The sequence below is a fragment of the Squalius cephalus genome, assembly GCF_949319135.1.
Source record: "Squalius cephalus genome assembly, chromosome: 10".
Lineage (NCBI taxonomy): Eukaryota > Metazoa > Chordata > Actinopteri > Cypriniformes > Leuciscidae > Squalius > Squalius cephalus.
In genome coordinates this window covers 15,366,621-15,390,133 of record NC_137131.1, presented here as the reverse complement: position 1 = coordinate 15,390,133, position 23,513 = coordinate 15,366,621, and the positions used below count along the sequence as shown (strand labels likewise).

The 23,513-nt window shown below is 36.7% G+C and overlaps 1 protein-coding gene across 1 annotated transcript in view; it reads right to left on the bottom strand.

Moving 5' to 3' along the window:
- The window catches only part of cachd1 (cache domain containing 1), a 69,416-nt gene that overhangs the window by 22,705 nt on the left and 23,198 nt on the right, over window positions 1–23,513 (bottom strand). The window contains exons 2-6 of the mRNA XM_079883653.1: window positions 19,389–19,451; window positions 13,259–13,407; window positions 5,503–5,609; window positions 2,112–2,238; window positions 83–227 (exon numbers count right to left, since the gene is read on the bottom strand). Of these exons, the coding sequence (XP_079739779.1) occupies window positions 83–227; window positions 2,112–2,238; window positions 5,503–5,609; window positions 13,259–13,407; window positions 19,389–19,451 (591 nt within the window). The remainder of the gene's footprint in view (window positions 1–82; window positions 228–2,111; window positions 2,239–5,502; window positions 5,610–13,258; window positions 13,408–19,388; window positions 19,452–23,513) is intronic.

Genomic DNA, 23,513 nt, shown 5'->3' with positions numbered 1-23,513 from the left:
GAAAAAATAGAGGTTGAGTGCTAAAAGAACAAATGTAATCAGTGGAATGTGATTGATGATGACAATGATGTCACTTCCTTACTTTATCATGTTCATCGATGGAGTTGAGGATGATTAGCGCAGCGTCACGGGCGATCTGGAGCTGGGTCTCAGTGACAGAGGCACCGTGGTCTATGATCACTACAATATGTTTCGACTGTGGCCTTACGGCTGAAACATACACAGGCCTGCCAACACACAGACACAAAGATTTACAGTCACCAAGAACGCTGCAGAACGACTTTTCCTGGACTCTGACGGCAGGAAGCCAAGTGAAGTCCTGGCGTTATTCCCGCTCTCTTCACTACAGTGTTTGTGCAAGAGATCCTGCACTCTATTGTGTTGTTTTTGGAAACCCTTTTCAACTCCAACACTAACTGTCAGAATTCAAGTACAGCATTTACAATGAAAGCTATATTGCCTAAATCTCGTATACATCCTATAAGTGGTTGAAAACCTGTGAGTAGCAGATTTTCTTGTGTATCTCCAGCAGGAGGAGAGAAGCTGTGGGAACGGCAGCAGAAATGAGCCCATCTTTCAGCACAGGCACACAGTGCCCACAATACTGGGTGGCAGATTCCAGTGGGGTTTATTAGGGGCGACCCTGCATTCCAGTCAAGGGCTTGGGAGCTATTGTAACCAAGTTAAACAGATGTAAAAGGCCTCCCTAGAATGTAATTTACCCCCTGCCACACAAGACGGCAAATTCAGAGGTGCCCATGACAGCGTGAGTTGGGGAGAGAAACAAATCCTTTTTTTGAAAATATTTATATAAAAATTGATATAAAGAACAAAAACTTTTGTCTCGATTTCTCAAGGAGAAAATTACTCCTTTTATTTGTTTTGGGTTTTTTTTGCAAATAAGGACTAAAAGGGTTAGTTCAATCAAAAATGAAAATTCTGTCATTAATTACTCCCCCTGGTGTCATTCCAAACCTGTAAGACTTTTAATCATCTTCTGAACACAAATGAAGATCTTTTTGATGAAATCTGAGAGCTTTCTGTCCCTCCATAGACAGCTACACAACTGACACTTTGCCGCTTCAAAAAGTTCATAAAGAGATCTTAAAACGAATCCATATGAAGCTCAACATGTTTGCTTGACGTGCGAGAACCAATGAGGTTCCTTCTTGTGTAACACAGAACGTTAGAGCTTCAGCAAGAACCAATGAGGTTCATTCTCGTGTTACGCAGCACGTTTGAGCTTCTGCAAGAACCGATGAGGTTCATTCTCGTGTTAAGCAGGTTCAGTTGAGCTTCTGTTCATGTGTTCATTATGTGAAGCAATCGAGTCTCAGAAAATTTGGACTAATTTGGACTCAAGTCATATGGATTAGTTTTACGATCTCTTTATGAACTTTTTGAAGTGTCAAAGAGTTAGTTGCATAGCTGTCAATGGAGGGACAGAAAGCTCTCAGATTTCATTTAAAGATCTAAATTTGTGTTCTGAAGATGAACGAAAGACTTACGGGTTTGGAACGACATGAGGGTGAATAAATCAAGACAGAATTATCACTTTTGGGTGAACAATCCCTTTAAGTTCTTGGCTGAAGCTTCTTAAGTGGACTAACATATGACAATAAAAAGTTGTACATATATTAAATGATATCCTATTAACACAAAATGCAGATTTATACCAAAATATTTGATCATTTAATCAGCCTGAATAGCTTTTTTTAAATAGACTGTGCTGACAAATACTTGGATGAAGTATGAATCTGTGTTTGAATTTTATTGAAACAGGAAAGTAAAAAATAATAAAAATAATCTCATAGCCAAGTATGCCCTAAATACATTGATAACCATAGTGCATCAAGGGTTTCAATACATTGCTTTGAGTGTTTGGAGTGGAAAATTCAAGGACTGTGTGTGTGTGTGTGTGTGTGTGTGTGTGTGTGTGTGTGTGTGTGTGTGTGTGTGTGTGTGTGTGTGTGTGTGTGTGTGTGTGTGTGTGTGTGTGTGTGTGTGTGTGTGTGAGAGAGAGAGAGAGAGAGAGAGAGAGAGAGAGAGAGAGAGAGAGAGAGAGAGAGAGAGAGAGATAGAGAGATAGAGAGAGAGAGAGACTTTTGTACCTGCTCCTGTGCTCGTATATGCCCTTGCAGTGGAACTTGTGAGCAGGAAACACAGTGAAAATGCCCTCCTCTGAGCTGAAATACTGCCACTTGATCCCTGGATTGGACTTGAGGTTGTCTGCCAGCACTAAGGTCAATGAGAAAGCAAAAACAGTTTGAAAAGTTTAATATCTGTTTTATCAGTCTGTGGCCCGTTCTAAAATGAAATGAAATGAAATGAAATAAAATAAAATAAAATAAACAAACAAACAAAAAAAAAAAATACTGGGTTTATATTTTGGATAAAAACCTGTTGACTATGTTGTGCATTAAATGTCAATCTCAATAACTACATGTCAAGTCATGTATCATTGTGTAAAGTAGATGTATTTCAAGCATTCTGTCACATAGTAGTAGCTACATATCACAAACTGCTGAAGACAATCATCCATAACTAATTTAATATGCCATGCAACATGGATCTTTATGAATGCTGTGTGCACTTTAAGGAGGCAGCTGTAGAGTTCGTGTCAGTTGAACAGGCCCCAGCTGTGTGACGGCCGGAGCCCAGACAAGCTGATCCTTTCCAAACACTCGAGAAGCAAAGCGATCACCACTCTGCAGCCATCAATTCAAGCGTTTATTTACTTAACAGGAGCCGGGATGTGAAGGAAAGTGGGGGAAAGAACAAGAAAAGACAGGAAAAGAAGGAATACAAGCAGTGGAAGCATTCGAGATATATCTGTTTATATGTATGATCCATTCCAGAATGTACTTAAGCAAGATTACTTGGATCTTTTACACCCAAAGTAAAAAAAAAAAAAAGGATTTTGAGTCGTATAAAGAGGATGAATGTGTGCAAAGAGAGGTTACTCGGGTCAAAAAAATGACCTGTGATTCATCTATTCCACTTAAACATGCAGTAAACATCTGTAAGTGGTTTGAGTGATTCAACATGTCAAAGAATACATGGCACATATATACTATAATATAATATAATATAATATAATATAATATAATATAATATAATATAATATAATATAATATAATATAATATAATATAATATAATATAATATATTTATTAGAGTAAATGCTATAGCATTAGGTCCCACAGAGACACAGAACAGCCATTCCCAATTCAGATCAAAATAAACATAGTTAATCAAATTGCTGTAGAAACCTGCAGAGTAAGAAAAATGGATGCAAAGCACGAACCACAAATTATCCATCAATCTCCACCCAATGTATAAACAGGAACTTTGCAGCATGTTGACAGCTTTAAAAATCATACACATGTGCCGCCCCAGAGTGCTTAATCCCCCATCCAGTGTTTAGAGTAGCAGAGAAGCAGAGTCATGACGTGACACCCTTTCATTTCCTCTATCCCTTCATTCCCCATTAAATCTCTACCGACTGTTATATTTCTTCTCCCTCTACAGTGCTGTCACTTTCCTGGTTTATTTTTAACTCCAAAAATCTTTGCATTTGCATATTTTTACTAAAAGAGCAAAGAAATGGGCATTAGAGCATCTCCTCAGCAACACCGATGAACCTTGTGGTGTCTCTAGCAGTCCGTAAGCATAAATGGTATGCACGATAAGAATTAGTGTCCCAAATCATAGTATGCTGCAAGATCTTATCCCCCATAAAATATTAGCCTCAATGCCTGATCAAAAAAGTAGCATTATCAATAACGATATCTCATTCTAGCAAAGCAAAATTGCTTTTCTTAACCAGTTAGCGCTATGCTAAGCTAGTAGGCTAAGCTGATTAGCTTGGCAAATGAAGGCTAACTGAAAAAAACAAAACTAATGAATTTATATATGATATATATTCATGACCCCAATAGAATGTACTTTTCTAGCACCAGTGCTATAATGACACAGCCTTGTGACATTCAAGATAACTCTTAAAGAACTCTGGAAAATAAAAAGATGGAGATGTGAAGAGGAGTAAAAGGTGAAACAAAGGACATTGCCATGGGGAATGTTGGGAAACAAGAACCAACCCTAAAAACTAAATCAAAGACTTCACATCACACTCTAACACAACACCATATCTTTCTCTCTCTCTCCGTCTATGCTTTATCGCTCTATTCTCCAGGTTTTTCCTCCCTCTTAATTGTTTCTTCACTTCCCCCCCCTCCTCCTCCTCCTCCTCTTTTCATCAATGTTTAGACTAACAGGGATCAGATGTGACTGATGACTGCCTGCATGGTTAGCGGGGTCAGTATTCAATGACAAATGGAGGGAGAGTAGTAACATGAACTCCTGATGACTGCCTTACAAAAACAAGCATCAGTATGAAGATGAATTGAGATAATCTGTTCTGGAGTATAAGAGCGAGTGTATGAGGCCAAAAAGAGGTAGAGTCTGAACCAAGGTGGCTGAAAGAAGAAAAGTGCTAAACCTGAGCATGAGCTGTGCTGTTATTGTACTCTACAATGCCCTTTCTCTCATATTTAACGAATCAGGGTGGTTGAAAAACAATGATTCACTAATTCAGTGGAGTCCATATGTGCCATTTTAGATATTTATATAGCAAAGTTTATAATAGTGGGATCAGTGAAATATCTGATTCACGGTTGGAATTCTTGCTAAATCAATCATAGTGGTTACTGAATTAACTCAGTGACTAATAATATTCATGGCAACAAGTAGTCCAGTGTGTTTGCCCTAAAGGACCCTGTCCTAATTCCCCCTTTTAGATAATTTAGCAAAATATATTATACAGGGACCAATCTAATTCAATTAATAAACAAATGACTCTTATGATCTCGTTCTTTTAAAGAAATGTCAAAAGGAATCAAGTTATTGGTTGGAATCACACTACTTGCTGAATCCATGATAGTGGTTACTCAATCAACTGACTCACTTATTGACTTTCTTCATGACAGTGCAGTGTGTTGTTTTAAACTTTCTGTTGTAATAAATAGCATTTTAATTAGTAAAAATGTAAATGTATTTAAAATCAAATATAGGAGGCTTGGGGGGGCATTCCCATTGCAAAAACACTGATTTATCTGTTATGAAGAGGAAGTGTTGACACTGGCTCAGTGTATAAAGTGATAAAAACATGCACTTCCTGATTGGCGAGAGAGCAGATATAAAGGGGAAAAGAGCACAGAGGTACAAAGCTGTGGTCAGTAAAAAAGTGGGGAGTAAAAACAGAGAGATGAGAGGAGAGAAAATAAAGTATTTCCACACACAAACGAGCAAGGTCACGTATTCGACAGCATTGTTCATTTTCGTCGCACTCAAAAGGCCAAAAAATCTTTGAAGATTTGACGTCAGAAAAGCAATATTGTTCTTTGCAAATGGTTGCCATGGCAGCAGCTGGATAAGTGAAAATTGGCTTTGGGTTTTTGAAGCTTAGACACTGTCTGTGTGTGTGTGTTTGTGTGATACACACCAGAGTTGAGGTCTCGTCCTGGGTTGAAAGCTCGGCTATTGACAGTAGGAGAGAGGCGATCACAGCTGATGGTCTTCGAAACATTGGCATTAAAATTACCGTCAAATCTGAAATTAGAGAGAAGACAAAACATCAATACAGACCATTTTAACCAGTGATAATTAGAAAGTGACACTGAAGGAAACTTCTTGTTTGCTCAACGCATCAGAAAAATGAAGCTGAAGTGCTCCTCATGCTATAATAACAGCTTTCGCACTTTTGTGGTAAAACCCCCTGAGGAAGACTGCATCAATATCTATTTCTACAAGCTGCACAGCTCTTCTGCTGAAGATGAAAGAGAAAAATGGAGTGATGCATTCGGAGGGGAGAGAAGAGTGAGGAAGAGAGCAAATGGGAGAATCCTTAGATTTTATTCACTACATTCAACACTTTAGGACAAGCATGAAGAGATCAATTTATAAATAAAGTATAAATATCACATGAATAGAAATCACAAAAAAAACGACAGCTAACACATTTGGGGTCAGTACGATTTTTTTTTTCAAGATATTAATACTTTTATTCAGCAAGAATGCATTAAAATTGATTAAAATTTACAGTAAAGACATTTATAATGTTATAAAAGATTTCTATTTATAATAAATGCTGTTCTATTCACTGTAACTATCTATTCATCAAAGAATCCTGAAATGTTTTGTTTTTTTATCAAGGTGTTCACGGAAATATTAAGCAGCACAGCTGATTTCAACATTGATAATAATGTTTCTTGAGCACCAAATCAGCATTAGAATTATTTCTGAAAGATCATGTGACACTGAACACTGGATAAATTATGCTGAATTGCAGCTTTGCCATCACAGAAATAAATCACATTTTAAAATATATTAAAATAGAAAACAGTTATTTTAAATTGAATAATATTTCACAGTATTAATGTTTTTACTGTATTTTTGATCATATAAATGCCTTGGTGAGCACAAAGGACTTTCAAAAACATTTTAAAAAAAAACTAAACGACAGTGTACATATAAAAATAAAATATAAAAGTAGAGAAGACATAGATTTAGAAAATATGAATTATTATCTTAATATTCTATTTAAAGATGAAACCTCAAATCTTCAGGGTAAAGGTTAAAGGAAAAATCTGTGTATAGTGTTTTAAGTAGGTAAGACTATATATTTTAGTCAAATTGTTTTCGACAGAAGACTTGACAAACACTGAATTAATATTAATTAGTTCATATATTAAACCATAAATGCAATGCACAAGATACATTGCGGTTGTTTTATCCTCACTGCAAATAAAAAAGTATTTAATTCAGTCTGGCTTCCTTTATCTTGCAAAAATGTGTTCATGGTTTGAGAATAAGGATATGTCAGTCTACCAGTACATTTTGGCATCTGTTTAATTTGGCTGTTTTTACCAAGATACAGAAGAATTTACACTAGAGAAAAAGAAAAGAGTTTAATTGGGCGAATGGCTTGTGACATCAACAACAAAAGATATGGGAAGCATCTCCTTCTGTTTGCCTAGTTGGCTGAGATTTAATGTCCCATCAATGCTAACTATGCACAGTTACATGGTTAGTGGATGTTGACTGCATTGTTCAAGTGCAGTAAGTGTTTAGAAACACAACTAAATTTGTAATCAACAACCACGACTTTCTTATCTACTGCCGCGAAAGAATGACATTTCGTAGCCGTCCCATTATGCTGCCGTTTCAGGTCTCTGCCTGCACTAATCTAAGCAGTGTCTCCAGAGATCTAGCACTGCCACACACTCTTTCATCTCCCTTTTGCCTCTATATACACACTGCCACACACACACACACTAGCCATCATGTTCTCATCATCTCCCAACCGACTGTGTTCTGATGGCAGATACTGCATACATCTTTCTATTCTTCACACAATACCCACAATGCACTGCTCTCATCTACATGCACCCTATTCGTCCTTGCCACATGAACTACATATGTTCTTGTCCATCATCCATTACTAAACTAGTTTCTTTCTCACTGTCAAGTTCATTTCTCTCCCCCTATTATCGTCGTCTCACAGAGCTGGAGCGAAGCTGCTGTTTGATTGACAGCTGCTGTGATGTGCAAAGCGCTTTGAACTTCAGATATTTAATTCCCATCAGGCCTTAGTCATTAGAATTCTCCTTCAACACACTTTACATGTGGTAGCAAAGCAAATGTGCTAGATAAAAAATAAATTTGCAAGCTGCTTTGAATTTTACATCAGAAAAAAGACGGAGGGGGGGGGGGGGATAAAGAGCGCGAGAGCGAGAAAGGAGGAGAGAAAATATATATTGAATAAAAGCTCGAGACTTATTCCTCCTCTATCTTTGATTTCGGTTCAACATGCAAATTAGGGTCCCTGCAAAAACATTCAGAAAGAAAATAGGAATAAATGGGAAAAACAAGCCCTTGGGTAGTGTTCAGTTTTGCATGCTGGGAAAAACAGCATCTGACCCAAAATAACCATGAATTTAAACCACATCTGCTGTTCACTTCTAATTGCATATTTCAATCTCTAAGTATACAACTTCAAATCACATTATAAATTATCCTAAAATTAAAGCCAACTGCCACTGATCTCAACCATTTAAAAATGAATGTTAATTTGATTTTGTTGATAAGTTACATTCAGAATATGCATTTAAATTCTAATTAAAAAAACTTCATGAAGTGTATTACCAGCCAAAATATACAACATAATATACAAAACAATTATTTTACATCATCTAGTTCAAATCAGAATGAAATCACAAAAAAGGAAATGAATAAATTATAAACATATGATGCTGTTTTCAACATGTAGAATTAAAGAAAATGTTTCTTTTTCTTTGAGAAAGCTGTCAGTATGCAGAAAGTATGCAGGTATATTAAATGGGTTATATATTGATCTATTAAATTGAAGAAAGATAAACCCTTTATTCTTAAACACCCAAAATAGTATTTTGTGCTTATAGTAAAATGGGTAATCTATAATGCATACTGTCAGAAAGATAACAATTAAATAGGATCAGGAATTTAAACAGTAATTCTAAGGTTTAATCCATGTCAATACACAGTCATTAATATCTTTATATGAATACAGTTTATGTGCAGTGAATGCTTTTAGCCTCTTAATAGCCGCACTAAGTGAAGAGCCGTCATTATGTACTAAGATGAACTCCTCCTCATTTAGTGGCACTTCATGTTTGAGAGTGACAAGAACAAGTCCCTGTGATTCTATTCCACGGCTAACAGAGTGCTGACTGATAGGTGACGTCTCGCCACGCGGCGGAGATAAGATGCACGTACCACTGCGGTATCAGTTCTGTCTGTCACACACACACACACTCACACTCTCAGTGTCTATCAGAGCAGGGCTTCATTAGCGCAGCAGTCTCCGTGAGTTAAGAGGGAGGCTCAAGGGGGATTATGGGTAAAAAGGTTTCCCTATTTCACCCTGCATGGACTCAGGAAAGCATGCAAGTCCGGCAGAGCAGCGTTTAAGACCCCTTTATGGTGACTTAAGCCCCTCTTCTTGCTCCATTTCTGCATCCCTCCCTCTCTCTCTCTTTCTCTCTCTCACAGTAAAGCTGTCTTTATTAGCTCAGGCTCAGAGCCTGTCCAAACGGTCTGGCTCCAAAAGGATTGGGAGATACAGAACGGATTAACAGTGAACAGGGAATGAGAAAAAGAGTGAAAGAGGGAGGAAAAGGAGATCAAGAGAATGAGAGTTTGTTTCTGGAGGTTGAATCCCCCCCAAAAAAAGAAATGTAAGCATCGGAAAAACAAAGATCCAAGTGAGAAAATTTAAAAACGAATGTGATCCGATTTATGCACTTACACATGTCTGAATTCATTGCCAAAATAAAAAAACTTTTCTGAAATGTTTTTCTCCCACTACATAGAAGACAATGTGAAGGAATTGCCTAATTGTTTGACAAACACCAGGATTTTCACATAATATAAAGCCTGTAAAAATGTAAGAAACATCACAAATGTTTCATGTATTTTATGTGTGTGTATGTGTGTGTATGTATAAAGGTGATGATGATATATGATGACGTTATATATATTAGAAATTAGTAAACATTTATATACTACTGTTCAAAAAGCTACATTTATTTAATCAAAATTACAGTAAAACAGTAATATTGTGAAACATTATTACATATATATATATATATATATATATATATATATATATATATATATATATATATATATATATATATATATACACATGTATGATTTAAAAAAATACTTAATGAAGGATGCATTAAATTGAAAAGTGTCCTATATATACACAGTATATATTAATTGAATTATATGCTCAAAAGGCTGAAAATTATCATAATTGACCTAATGATGCATGATAAAGTGCACCCAGATATTTAGATGGTTCTCCAAAGTACTTCAAAGAATATCATGGTATAACCATGGTACATGTCAGAAAAAAGTATGGAAGTGCCTTTAGTGATAACGACTTAAGCCTTATCAATTCTGCGTGTGGAGACTGCAGACTCCACATGCACACAGGCATTTCAACATCATTCATTTTGAAGTCCATCCTTTGGGCAATGCATAAATGTAGCTTAACACTCCACCGACACTTAAATCCCCCAAAGCAGAGAGAGAGAGAGAGAGAGAGAGAGAGAGAGAAAGAGAGAGAGAGAGAGAGAGAGAGAGAGAGAGAGAGAGAGAGAGAGAGAGAGAGAGAGAGAGAGAGAGAGAGAGAGAGAGAGAGAGAGAGAGAGAGAGATCACATGCATCCCGAGTAAGGAGCTATTTCTAGACGGTTTCATCGCTTGTTAAGTGTAGCAGGAGGCAGTGGGGGTGAGTGTTGATTAAAGCATTCTCCTGTGCCAGAGGTCAGCGCTCGTGGGAGAACAGACACCGCTGGGATATATGATGGGGATGTGACATCGATATGGTGTGAAACATTTGACTGGACTTCATGAGTGCAGCTGAACTGAGGTCTGATAGAGGACACAATGTCAGAGCAGATGTCATATGGAAGCTTTAAATCTCTATGAACCTTGTCTGAACATGAAATCTATTCAATCTATTTTTACATTAATCATAGCACAGGCATTTTGTTTGTGACCCTTTGTGAGGGCAAAAGTGTGACGTCACCTTTAATTTAGAAATTTGTTTTTCTTTCACTGTCCAATACTATAGTGATCTTGGCCTAAAAACACAAATTTGTACTGTGATTTAAGCTAAAGAAGCAACTTTATGAAACCAACGTCCTCAGATTGCTTTAAAAATATATTACTGAAATAAAATCTTAACACACAAAAGATTTTTGGTGATGTCAGTCTTTCCCCAAACAAGTACACAGGAGCTGTGCTAGTATGTCTCCTATCTGCATTGAAATCGCATTACCAAGATGGCGATCGAGTGAACTGAAGTGCCTTAAAGAGACTTGTACACGGCAGGTCACATGATCTCAATGTGGTGGCCACCATGAGGGCAGACCACCCTTATCCAAAATAAAATGACTATTTTTTTTTTTGAGATCACTGATATGACTGGATTCTTATCATGTAAGTGTACACCATTTTAAACATATCTTTAAAAAGTATTTAAAGTTTTTAAAAATGTACATCATATTGTTTACCGAAGGGTTTTCAAGAACCCACAAACAGGAAGCAACATGATAATCTGATCAAGGTGGTGTACAATACGTTCCATTGTTAAGAAAACTTGAAGAGGCGGTTTAGATACAGATTGAAGAGCAGATTGGGCAGGTGTGTGAAGGTGTAAGCCCAATGATGTGTCATTCATAAATACATCCAAGTGTTGTCTTGCAGGATAAAGCAGGTTCTAGCCAGCTCTTTTATGCTTTTTAAATCAAGCCTCAGGTGATATTTACACTGCTTTGACTTTGATACTGGACACTGGATGACATAGTGGAAAACCTGAAGTAAATTTCTATTTGTAGTCTTGAATGAAAAACACATTGCTCATCTAAATGCCTACTATAATTTTTCTTCCCTACAACACATCGTAAAAGATGTTTCTGTGTCTCGGGGGCAGAGACATTTTCCAAAACAGTCTTTTGAGAACTGCACATTTTGACAAAACAAACTTATTTTTGAGGAATAAAGTATTTTTAAAATTTGACAGATAGAGAGCAAATTCTAGCTGATGTATATGTATACACAATATTTTTTTTTTTATGTTTTTGAACGTCTTTATTGCTCAGCAAGGCTGCAACTTATCAAAATACATAAAAAACAGTAATACTGTGAAATATTATTTTAACTTGAATAGCAGTTTTCTAATTTATTACATTTTAAAATACATTTACTTATTATCAATGTTGAAAATCGATAATAAGAAATTTTGCAACACTATAAATGCCTTTACTGTCACCTTCGCTCAATTTAATGCATCCTTGCTCAATAAAATTAAGTAAAAAAAGTAAATCTTACTGGCCTAATTTCTATTTTGTTAGTTTCCACTACTTTACCAGGTCTGAAAATAGCTGTGTTTCCATTACCCTTCAAATTGCGCAAATTGAAATTGCGAATTGAAAATACGCCCAATGGAAACAAGTCAATTATGCAAAAACTCCCATTTATTGCAAAAACGTTTTTACGCTCACATTTGGTTGGACAAACCTGATTGGTTTTCAGGCAATTCGAAAAAGGAATATTTCCCAAAACAACAATGGAAACAGGTTTTTTTCGCATTTACAGGTCACCTGGCGTACGTAAAAGTCACAAAATCATTCTTTAAAGATGGCGCGGTATGTCATGCGCGGACGTACTCAAACCAACTAGCAACCAACCATCCATTGCCATGATTTTTTAAATGACTTGTCGCGAGAGAAAAAAAAATGTTTTGGTCGCATAGCATCGGTTAATGGAAACACTGTCATTTCGCAATAGTTTTTTATAAACATTTAGAAAATATCGCAAAAAGTTTTGCGCAAATCTGTAATGGAAACCCGGCTAATCACAATTTACTTTCTTTCTTTTTTTTACATACCTCCACATTTTTCATGGCTGCCGGAGCTCTTTTCTAATCTAGTCTATTATCTAATTCAATTTCTACCAAAGCATGTGGAAACATGGCCTTTCTCCCTCTCTCTCTCTGACAGAGCTGAGGAATACTGAACACAGAGTGTGAGGGGGGGGAAGAAACAGAGGAAAACAACTTAATTTACTCATAATAACCAGCAGAACCTTTAAAATGTCAGATGATAGTGAGGAAATGCAGACAGGAAAAAAATATTTAACGAGATAAAATGAAAGAGACAGCTGAGAAGGTCACTGGATGACTGAGAAGAATCCTTCAAACAGAGATAAAGGCTTGCAGAGAAGACGAAAATTCAGGAGAGTAGAGCCAAACCTATGAGACTGGATGTGTGAGTGAGACAGAGTCAGTCAGACAGACAGAAGGGAGGGACAATCGAGACACAAAGCATACAAAAGACAGCAACAACCCTGCAAACTGCACTGGGAAAGAGCGATTAGGTTAAAAAGTGCAGTCTGACAACTCGGCTAACTCATCATTGCCTTTCACTGATTTAAACAATATTCGTGGCATTTAAAATGCATTCCTCACCCACACATGAGCTTAGTCACACCCGTTACACATACAGACTACGATGACGCAACATTCACACAGATTCATCATGCTCACTTAAAGGTGTGCAAATTGTTTAAAATGTCCTGTCATTGGAAGTGCTGTGGAGAAAAAAAGTTAGATTAGTGAAATTAAAGGTGTAATTAACAAGTACTCACTCCATCATGGAGGGAGGGATGGTGCAGCAGTCCTGGATGGCTGTGAGAGGGGACGTGAGGTGGGCCGTGTAAGACGCTTCAACCACCTGCTTGTTCCTGTTCACCACATCCAGGTACCGGTTAAACTTCTCACGGATCTTTTTCGCTAGCTGAAAACAATACAAACAGACATATTAACAGGGGTTCACATTACTGGTGCACATGCATGGTAAAACATGTAGGGAAGCGCTTTTAAGTACCAACATTTTTGGTGAGAGGGACACATTTGTTTACTGGAGTGGGATTTTTCTCCATTTCTGGTAAGATAGCAATCATGATGATAAGTGTGTTCATTGATTATTAGGGGTGCAACGGATCACAGTTGATCCGTGATCCGTACGGACCAGGCCCCGCGGTTCGGCAAGCATGTGATTCGCGGATTAACTGCTAAATTTAACCACCATAGAATGAAAGTTTATCATTCGGACGTCTTTTGTCTTTCCAATTTACACATTCAAACAATTATAAATGTGGAAGAAGAGGCGAAAATCGTGAATGATGACAAAATACCTGCAAGTATTCTCTCAGTTATGTCAGTGGAGAAAGAAACAGGATGTGAGTCAGTATATTCGGTCTGTGCATTTGGTCTTAAGTGACAGCAGCACAATATTCCTGCTGTTGTCTGTGCCATTAATGTTAATAAAATAAAATAAAATCATCATCATCATCATCATCTACCATGTTCAAGAGAAAAGAAGATAGTGAGGAGAACAATCAGGAGGAAAGCGATGACGACAGTTTGTAGGATAAGTGTACCGTGTAAAGTGTGAGTATCAAGCAGCATCTCCAGGTGCTCCCTTGATATTTCTATTTAGGGATTCGAATTTTTGCCACCCAAAGATTTTTGTTTCGAAAAATGTCATAATATGCTGTTCTCACTTCTTGGCAGAAAAAGAAAACAGGCATAAAAATGTTATTTACATTATTATACCTTTTTTTAAATAAAATAAAATAAAATAAAATAAAATAAAATAAAATAAAATAAAATAAAATAAAATAAAATAAAATAAAATAAAATAAAATAAAATAAAATAAAATAAAATAAAATAAAATAAAATAAAATAAAATAAACAGAGGTCTAGACTAAAATGTTTGAGAATTTTAATTTAGTTAACTGCTGGATTGTAAAACTGTCATTTTGTATAAATGCAGCATAAATGATCAAATATCACTTTGATACACACACTTCTTGTTCGAGAAGTCTCTTTCCATTAGCCCTGTGAAATAAGCAGAGATTAATTCACTTTCAAAATCTAGGCCTGCACTCTACATCAAAGAGAGCTTGAACTAACCTTGGGACTAGTAATCGATCACCATTAGACATGCATTGTCAGCTGCTGCAGTGCCACAGGCATTGGGGAAATGGTTTGGTGCATTTTGGAAATCTAAGTTCATAAACTAGAAGGGGTTTCAGAAAACTGATGTTGTTTTAGCTTTAAGTCTATGCTTTAAGTTACGGCTGATTAACCATGTTTCTGTGAATTCTGGTTTACCCAATACGTACTGGAGTTCCCTGGAGAAAGTTATTAAGTAGAGCAACAGCTCACCAAAGAGTTTCCCCCACACAGGACATAAATTAGTGACACATAATCTGTTTTCTTCTCACCAGATGTTTTAGTAAACCAAAAAATGCACACACACACACACAATTCTTGCATTAACAACAATTTTCATAAGAGTCTAATTTTAAGGCAAAAAAAGAAAGATAAATTTCCTCCTCCAAGTCCTGGATTGAAGTAATGCACCATGACCCATTGGCCGCGAACATCCAATCAGACGCCTGTTTCAGCCATTACTGCTAAACTTGAGTGTTGTTCTTTCAAGTTCATGATCCAAGGGAAACGTTCCAGTTCTAGACAGGTCAGAAAATAACACCATTATCCAGAACAGCAGTACATCTAATTTCAGAGAATCTAATAAAGCTTTCAAGTGTCGAATGAGCTAGAAGATCATTTAAAGTTATTGCGCTAGAAGATAATTTAAAGTTATTGCGCTCACATTCCTGGAGACACTGAATTTTGGTAAAAGATTGGCTACATTTGTTTTTAAAATAAAAAATGAAACATACAAGCTACAGTTAATATTGAAGAAATGACCAAGGGCTTTGCGTTAATAGTAATTGATTTTCGATTCCAACGATTATGAAAACAAGATAATGGGGGTAAAACGATTATTGTGCAGGTGCGGTGCACTTTCCTTCCTCACTAAGCCATCCAAACATCCAAATCAGCCGAATAAGTGATTGTTGTAAAATGCAGTCAACTGTTTGCTAAACTGCGGGACGTGCTTGATAAAAGAGCATTAAGCTGCAATTGCGAAAGAGACACTGTTCCCCAGGCTGCTTTCTGTTAGCACGCTCCCAGTTGGAGTGGACCGCGCAAAAGCAAAGTATACTGTGGGCTCTCGCAGTATACTTTAATTGTCATTTTGTACAGTATACCTCGCGGATTTGCGGCTAAATGGTCAAATAGCCAACACACAAAAATGTGCCTTTGGGTAAGTATCCTCGTAAACAGACGATTATATCTTAAGTGAATGTAAACAGTTGAAAAAGAAAATGCGTGTAACAGTATATTGGATCCGTGCATTCGGTCTTAAAGTGACAGCAGCCCAATATTACTGCTTCAGCCTGTGTCGTTAATGTTAATCAAACAGCAAAAGCCAAAAGATACAATCACTCACTGCTCTTGAATGAATACATTTTGTAGCTTTAATAATGATTAATCTATATTTAATGTAGCCTATACAGTGAAGACTATGCAGTGTTATTTTACTTTATTCAGTTTCTGTTGTAGGCTATTACTGTATTATCTGAATACCACTGTTAGTACATCTTCCTGAAAAACTTAAAGCACCGTTTATTTAATTTGAATTTTTGTTTTGTTGTATTTATTTGTCCATTTTGTTTGCAAATCGTCTCTTTGTTCTTGTATTTCAGACTGTTTACTTGTCTTCTGTAGCTACATTAGTTTTTGCTGAAGTAGCCTCTCATTAATTGTGAACTTTTACTGATATCTAAAAATACTCGTATATGAAATAAGATTTCGATCATATTGGCCACCAATAAACGTGCTAAATAGTGATTTCAATATTGACCAAAATAATCGTAATTAGGATTTTTGCCATAATCGAGCAAAACTACCAAATTCAAAAAATATCTTTCACAACAAGCTGTGTGAAAATTAGTCTGGGATATTTGACGAGGTCTGTGTGCGATCTCATTAAAATGGTGACGTTAAGAGAAGACAGGCGTGCTTTGTCTTTGTATTTCTACAAGACATGGACATGATCCTAATTGGTGCCGTTTTCCTCTGGGGTTCCTTTTCAACTTGCAAGAACGGCAGTGCCAGGCCTTCATTACTGTGTGTGTGTGTGTGCAAAAGACTGGCAGATGTTGACAGCATTGCCAAACGAGCAACTAATGAAAGTCACATTTTATAGAGGAACCCAGAATAATGAGATTTGTAGTTACAGATCTAAAGGTGTTATTTTATCACCTTTACAATGCATCATAAAACTAGAACTAGAATCTAAAATAAAAAAAATAAACAGAGCAAAACACAATTCAAAGCAGTACAAAAGAAACCATGACTTGATATCAAATCATTTTTTCAAAAACTAATGTCAATCTGAGCTTCTCAAACATGAAACGTCATGGCTAACACGAATGGCTAACTCACTTTGGATTTCCTAAGCAATTTCTAATGGGTTTTAAGACCTTTTTAAAATTTATGGGAAAAATAAGGTCTGTGGTTAAAAATCGCTTGAAGTGGATAACCATTGTAAGCACACAACGGTTGAAAATTTTGAAGTATGACTGTGTTATTTGTGTTCCAGAACAAAATAGAACAATAGACTTCATTTTATTAAAATCAACAACAATTATTCTTCATTATTCACAAGTCCTGAAAATACTCATTCTGAACCGCAAACTGAAGAGCTCTATTAAACAGAAACTGAAACTAGGTCAATTTAACGCAATGCAGCTTTTAGAGCCAAAAATAGACTGCATTTAGGCTGCATCACCATACCACAAAATATTAATATTTAAAAAAACAAACAAAAAACAATCATACTATGAAAATGTTACATTCGAGTGTGGGTTACAATTTATTTCGATGGTCCACTTTAGACATTCTACTAACTATAAGTAACTTTGCAACTACATGTCACCTAACACTCATTAGAGTATTAGTAGAGTAACACTGTACCTCACACAAAACTACAGAACTTTCACATGTTCCTCTTAAATATAACACTTCTGAAACTACTCAGCCTAGTCTTAGTCGGCAACACCTAACAAAGTCTGAAAAGCTGATAAGTGAGTTATCAATATAATTCTTTGTACATCCAGTGCCAATTAATGAGGAACAAGAAAACAGCATTATAGCATGACAAAGCCTGACTCACTTCATAATCAAACACTTTCAGGTCTCGATTGCCTCAGCAGGCAGAACGATTTATCAGCGTCTACCCCCAAAAACCCTGTTTGGCAATTAGCTGTCGAGGTGTCACTAGAAAAACCTGCCAGCGATCGGCTTAATCTCTCACCAGCAGCCGGTAAATAGCTGCAGGTGAGAGAAAGAGAGGCAGCGTACAGGAATAATTCTCACAAAAGGGATTCTCTTGGCACGGAAACCCAAGTGAAGAGTAACAACCTGTCCGTTCTTGCTCAGGGCGTGTGTGTGTCGCTGAGAAACACATTTGGAGGGTATGCGCGCAGTTGCTGCCACTCATGCTGATTTGTTTTGAGGCTGGTCAGAATAGAGTGTATTAACATTGAAAGCTCTCTATGCCTTACAGCAAAAACAGAAGCTGGAGTAGGCATGAGGGAGAAGCCCATGGCAAGAATAAATCACACTAGCGCATGACAGGCCTACTGTCTTAAAACTGACTGAGGAAAGTAATGCATTCCCATAGTTTTAGATTGAAAAGTTATTGTGGCCTAAATTATTCTTACTTTTTTTAAGGTTATTATGATACATGTGCTGCACACACACACATACATTTGAAACATAATTCAATTTAAAAAGAAAGAAAGAAGTAGAAGAGATCATAAAAATAGTGCTTATAGTTTGAAAACCAACATAACATATATAGGTGTATTCCGCAAGATAAATTGACAATTAAGAAGTTATTGACGCTCAAGGAGGCAACATACAAAATCCAAGGATATGAAACCAAGGATATGTACATTTTTGAACAGGATAAATTATGTAAATTATGTTATTTTTTTGTCTTGTTAAAAATGATCATTGCAGGTTCTGCGAGGGGCATGTAAACATAAGCAGCAGGGTTTATGAATGCATAACAAAAATGCCTTCATTTTGAGAAATAAACTATATTGAGCAGATCCAACAGAGTTTTGGGAAATTTTTTAAATTATTTGCGAGGTTTCTAGTTCTTAATTCAAGTGAAGCCCTGGTATTATCTCTGAAGGACATCCAAAGGTCGAAGGTAGCTCGCACAACTATTAGAATTTAAAAATCTTAAAACAAGCCAACTTTTGTTAATAATAAACCAATATCGAACAAATGAAAGTACCATTTTTATACATCCAATTTTGTTCATTATTATACACTGCCCGGTTCAAAAAAAGGCACTCCTTGAATTTACATAAGCAATGCTTAAGAGTCTATGATTGGATCATCATTGCAGTGATTATTATGTTTCTGGGATGTTATATTTTTGGCAATAGTAATACATTACAAATGCATAATTGTCATGTTTTCTTTTCTGTTCCATATTATCCAAATTGACAGAGACATTTTTGAAATTGAAACCGTTTCATTTTGCAGCAGAGTTTAAAAATTGTTTCTAATCGGAGAGTTTTGATCATGGGCCAAATGCATTGATGTTAAGAAGAGCTAAAGGATGAGCAACCATCTCATTTCGCCAAGGGCTTGTTAGGGAGGGACACGGTGCAGTCAATAGAGGTTGGAATTAGTGTTGCAGCAGTCGAAAGCACAAAGATGGCTTCAAAGACAGCCAGACAGCAACAGTAGAATTTTAATGGGTGTCCTTTGCCCCTCTAGACCACACACACACACACACACACACACACAGTATCAAGGGATGTTGTTTAACTCACCTGCTGCACCTCTGTTTCACCATTTGAAGTTTTCTCCGTGTACACAAAGGAGTTGAAGATTCTCTGTGTAGATAAGAAGAGAGAACAGTTGCTGAAAGGTGACAAATAAGTCAGGAGCACACAGACTGAAACACAAGGGAGAAAATGGCAATTTATCAATATTCACCCAAAATTGTACCTAAAGTCTATTTTTATCCTAACTAACTAACTCAAAATAGAGAATCTTTCAGCATTGTGACAGTAGCTCAGCCATTTTCAAAATATTTTACAAAAAGTTTTCAGTACTTTTTTCCCAACACGCATCACAACAAAACACTGTTTTACAGTGTGCAGCAAACACAACTTTACAGCAGAGTGAGCTGAATTTAAACACTCTCTTCAAAGGTCTGTTTCGTTCTAATGAATTAGTTTGGCGGGCAAAAAAAAAAAAAAAAAAAACCTCTGGTCAACTCCCACACATTATGCTCATTTAAATCATTTATGTAAATTATACCAATTATGTCTTTCTTTCGGAACTGAGATTACACACCAGGTCATTCCTTTGGTGGCAGAACTCCTAGAGAATGAGAGAATATTCACAGAACTCGCAAGTTTATGGTGGATTTCTCTAAGCGTTTCAAGTTTAAGTTAGTACCTTTTACCTAAATGTACAGTTGCATTGAATGTTTTGCCAAGATGCTCATCGTGGGCACAAACATTAGATAAATATCTTTAGCCAACAATTACATTACAGCCTGCACAAAAGCCGCAGCATTGCTTAAATAGGACCGCAGATGTTTTGTGTAAGCCTTGTGTAATTCAGCTAAATGAGACATGGAAGATTAAATACCATTGTAAACCATCAAAAATAGCCTACAAGCTCAAAATTTCCTCACAATGACGATGTTTGCTCTTTGCGCGCCTCATTACCATGGCAATCCTGACACGGAATATCGCTGCGGAATGTGTCATAACAACGTGATTGATTCCCACTCGATCCAAAAATCACTTGTCATCTGGAGGACTGATGATCTTTAACACTTAAGAAGAGAAGAAACTCTTTTAGTCACTGTGTGATGTGTCTGAGGAGCAGTCTGAGGTCAGGGTGGTCACCCACATTAAAGATGATGAAACGGCACATGTCCGCACTCACCTAAAGCCTGGAATGTCATCACGAGCGCATGTTTATAAAAAGCAAAACAAACTTTGGGTGATGTATGGATGAGCACCACCTTTGTGAATAAAGCTCCAGACACAGAAGCTGTGGAAAACTAAGTGAAAGAAGAAACTTGTCATTTCAGACCCCTCTTGTAAAATAAACACAGGCACAAACACAAATAGCACACCGGGCACCAGCACAGGTCTTTCCCCAGTGTGGTGGGTTTGTTTTTCAAACCGCCCCGATGGCTTTCACAGCTTTGCCCAGGCCAAAGAGGAATTTCGCAGCTTGTAACTTGAGAACCCTCTCAACAAACGTGAAACTCTTGAGAGGAAGGTCTTTGAGGTAAGAAAACTGATATAAAAAAGAAAACACACAGCTATTATTATGGTTTCAATATTTCACCTAAATCCCTTGCAGTCAATTCAACCAAACCAAACAATGACTATATTTTGTAAATGAGTATATTATAGCTCTGTTTTGAATATGTATCTTAAATTACACAGTCATATGCACATGCAGTCAATAAATAACACTAATAAGTCTCATAAAAGGAAGTATACATCACAGTAACGGCTCCCGGTTAATTTGGAATCTGACATACCTGAATAAATTTAATTTGCGGTTTAATGAAAGAGTCAATATAGACTCAAATCGCTACCTCACAAGCAAATTCAAAACATTCCAAACCTAATTGTGTTCAAGGCCCCTATTGTCCCCAACAACAGTGAAGGCCCAATGACTTGCTGTTTGTGGTTTTCTTGATAAGGATTTTAAAAAATATATAATTTTTACTCTCAAGTAGGGCTGGGAAATGATTAATCGCGATTAATCGCATCCAAAATAAAAGTTTGTGTTCACATAATATTTGTGTGTGTACTGTGCATAATTATTTTGTATATATAAATACACACACATGCAAGTAAATATTTAAGAAAAAATTGTTATTTATATATAAAATATTTATATTTATTTATAATACAAATTATATATAATATATATACAGTATATTTAAGCAAATATTTCTTAAATATATACATGCATGTGTGTGTATTTATATATATACAAAATAATTATGGACAGTACACACACACATATTATGTGAACACAAACTTTTATTTTGGATGCGATTAATCGCGATTAATCATTTCCCAGCCCTACTCTCAAGCTCTACCTAATACAATATTTTAGAGCTTGGCATAATTAGAAAAACATATATTCATAAATAAATTGCCCATAGAGATTTTATTCATTTACAAGACTTTTTCAGGTCCAGCAATCAATTTTAAAATTAGGCTACATCATTTGTCCAGTTTTTTCCAAGACTCTGGGAATCCTGGTTCTTTCTTAATGGGGTGAATTAAATTAAGAAATACTTTTGTTGTTTTGGCTTGAATTGTATTAAAAATCATTTTAAGTCATTTTGAGCCGCCCGCTTTAGAACTACTGATTTAAGTAGATGAATTCTGACAAATTGATGATATGGATGCAAGCAAACTTTTCTGAAATGTCATCAATGATGAGCAGAATATAAATGGTTAACAGTAGTTAATCCCAGATAACAACCGCTGAAAACAGATAACACAGGCTCATCCAGGTTACTGAAGTCGGGGTCCTCATCACCCTGTCGGGGGTTTATTCTGAGATAACAACCGGCTGGATGTACATTATACCTTACATAACATACGGCTGGATGGCGCGATTGACCAATCAGAATCAAGTACTCCACAGAGCCGTTTAATAACAGTAGTTAATGCAAAAGCTAACAATGAGTAATACATTTGTTACGGTATTTATTAATCTTATTAATCTTTGTTAATGCTAGTAAATAAAAAATACAACTGTTCATTGTTTGTCCATTAAATAATATTAACAGATACAACATTACATTTTTAATAATGTAGTACATGTTTCAATTAACATGAACTAAGATTAATAAGTGCTTTAGAAATATTTTGCATTCTTAGTTGATGTTAACTAAGGTAGTTAACTAATGTTAACAAATTAAACCTTATTGTAAAGTGTTGCCACTTAAATTATTGTTGGAATTGTTCATTGTGTCACATCTGCGACCACTTTAGTCTCGGTCTGTAGCCCTGCAACAACAGAAAGAAGCTATGCCATCAGCAATAAACAGTGCTTGAACTTTGCAAATCAACAGGACTCTTCAAGCCCTCTCCAAGTTTGGACTATACACCATCTAATCCTTACAGACAAGTTGACATTAAAATGAATGACAAGCTATAGGATTGTAAGCAATAACATACTGGCGTTCAACTGAGTGGGGACAAAGAGGCCTATGTGCAGCTGCTTTGGCTCAGAATTTGGTGTCCAGGGCGGTTATTAATCTTGTCAACCCCAGGGTTAATCTTGACTGCAGTTGAATAGATGTCTGGAATGACTGAACCTCATGCTGTCTTTGATCCAGGCTTGTCAAGGCTCCGGCACTCCCTTTAACAGAGGCACGGCAAGAGAGATTGACTAAAACCAAGCCCTCCGCAGGGTGGTTTATTATATCAAGATTGCCATCTCTCTCTGCCCTAATAGCAGCCACTTAAGAATTACTGCCTCCACCTAAAGAATGCAAAACCCATAAGTCACTTCCATATTTCAGTATGCAAACAGAAATGTGCTCCATCATTCTCAGCATACCTCGTAGTAGTTGTGCAAAGCTAATGGGCACAGATGAGCTTATTGGATTTTAACTGCACGCGCTCTTCCGTAAAGTTTCCAGACATTGGTTGGGGAAACAGCTGACGCGGCGTGGGAGCGGAATAACACTGGAGCCGCGGACTTGATGCTCGGCAGCATTTCCATTAAAATGGTGCGATGGAGGGGGATAAACCTATTAGCAATTCAGTCATCTTCAAAGGCCAGAGCCCATCCAGCTAATCCTCATTAATTTGGGATTGTACAAGGGAGTGAAAGGGTGTGCTCACACAACGCAATGAGCAGAAAAGGTGCCCTAATCCTCTCTTTAGGTCTAC